This window comes from Austrofundulus limnaeus, unplaced genomic scaffold (assembly GCF_001266775.1).
Source record: "Austrofundulus limnaeus strain Quisiro unplaced genomic scaffold, Austrofundulus_limnaeus-1.0 Scaffold658, whole genome shotgun sequence".
NCBI lineage: Eukaryota > Metazoa > Chordata > Actinopteri > Cyprinodontiformes > Rivulidae > Austrofundulus > Austrofundulus limnaeus.
Window position 1 is genome coordinate 107086 of NW_013953060.1, and position 1462 is coordinate 108547.

The 1462-nt window shown below is 41.7% G+C and overlaps 1 protein-coding gene across 1 annotated transcript in view; it reads right to left on the minus strand.

Annotated features, from left to right (window-relative positions):
- LOC106531620 (AF4/FMR2 family member 2) overlaps positions 1-1462 on the minus strand; it is a gene marked incomplete at both ends in the record, with an annotated part of 39926 nt that overhangs the window by 9624 nt on the left and 28840 nt on the right. Inside the window, 1 exon segment of the mRNA XM_014027527.1 lies at positions 724-967. Within this exon segment, the coding sequence (XP_013882981.1) occupies positions 724-967 (244 nt within the window).

A 1462-nucleotide genomic window follows, 5' to 3' on the forward strand; every position in this document is an offset into this window, starting at 1 on the left:
TGACATCTAGTGGTCAACTGGAGCAACTACATGGAAAACTTTAAAATCCAAGCTTTTATTTTGAAGTGAACACAGTTTTCTGTACTCTTTGCTTTCGTTTCCCGTCACAAATCAAATTTGTCATGTACCCAGAATGCATTGCTTCAGTTTTCCAATAAACAGTTTTAAAATTACTTTATTGATGAAAAATCTACAACAAACAAAAGAAAAAGACAAAGAAGCAGTCGAACTAGCAACCCTCAACAACTTTTTAATTTTTACACCAGGAGCTAAAGGTCTGTTTCAGGAAATCACATCCCCAGCAATCGACGGTTGTAGAATTAAGCTGTAAAAGGATTCATACAACGCTAGTTCTTAGTGTTGTACATGTATTGTACATGTATTGCTGCCAGCTAGTAAGCGTCAAATTGAACTCGCACTTCAAAATGAGCTTCCGCTAATTTTTCTATGGCAGTAGCACTTTTGAAATTGCAGAGCTAAATATTTTCTTAAGTGCTTTAAAAGTTGCAGAGCTAATTTTTGGATTAGCACTGCCCACCACTGCCTGTTAGTAAAATATTGTGAGACCTGTCTCATTAGACTTTAGAGTCATGCCCGGTTCGGTGATAGATTCACCGTGACACCGGGGTCACTTCACTGATTCATCTTCACTTGTATCTCACCACAAAGCCTTTGTTTGCTCCATTTGTGTTATATTCTCTTCGTTCCTCATAAAAAACTTACGCTGCTGTTTCTCCCATGAGATGAAGTCTTCCCATCACCTCTCCGATGTCGGTGTGAGGAAGACGAGGAGGAAACGGGCGTGGACGTGGAGCAGGGCGGCACCCCGACAGCACCGACCTCCTCGCCAAGGGCAGGGGCGCCGTCACACGGCCGTTTACGAGGAGGCTCGTCGGAAAGCGGGGACAGCAGGGGCGGGAGGAGCTTGTCTTCACGCCGGCGAGTCTGCTTCCTGTTCAGAGAACTACTGAGCACAGAAAAACACAGAAACAACAAAACAGTGAGATTCAGAGTGTTTGTGTTTTACAGTGACCTCATTGTGTCTTTGTTCTTTGTGATAAAGTTATGTCCGAGGTATGCTGGCAACCAAAGGTTTGGGAACTATCATGAAAATGTTACATGTAATGACCTAAAGGATTGTAGGGAGGCCAGGCTCAAACGAGGAGCTTCATCAACTGGGGAGCTCCGAGTAGAACTGTCCCATTTGTAGAAGATCCAAGAGGCAGACCCAGAAGTCACTTAAAGGGATCCCCTATTAGTTGTAACATTAAACTTTATTCAATAAACATATATTTTAACTGTAAAATAAAGACTGTAAAAATACTGTAGGCTGTTCAGTTTTTATCATTTTTAAACTAAAAGTTTAAAAATATATTTTAACACGGACGGAGCCATTTTATTTACACACAAAGCATTCTGGGTAAATGATGACATCGATAAGTCATCGGTGCGAGGCTGCTAG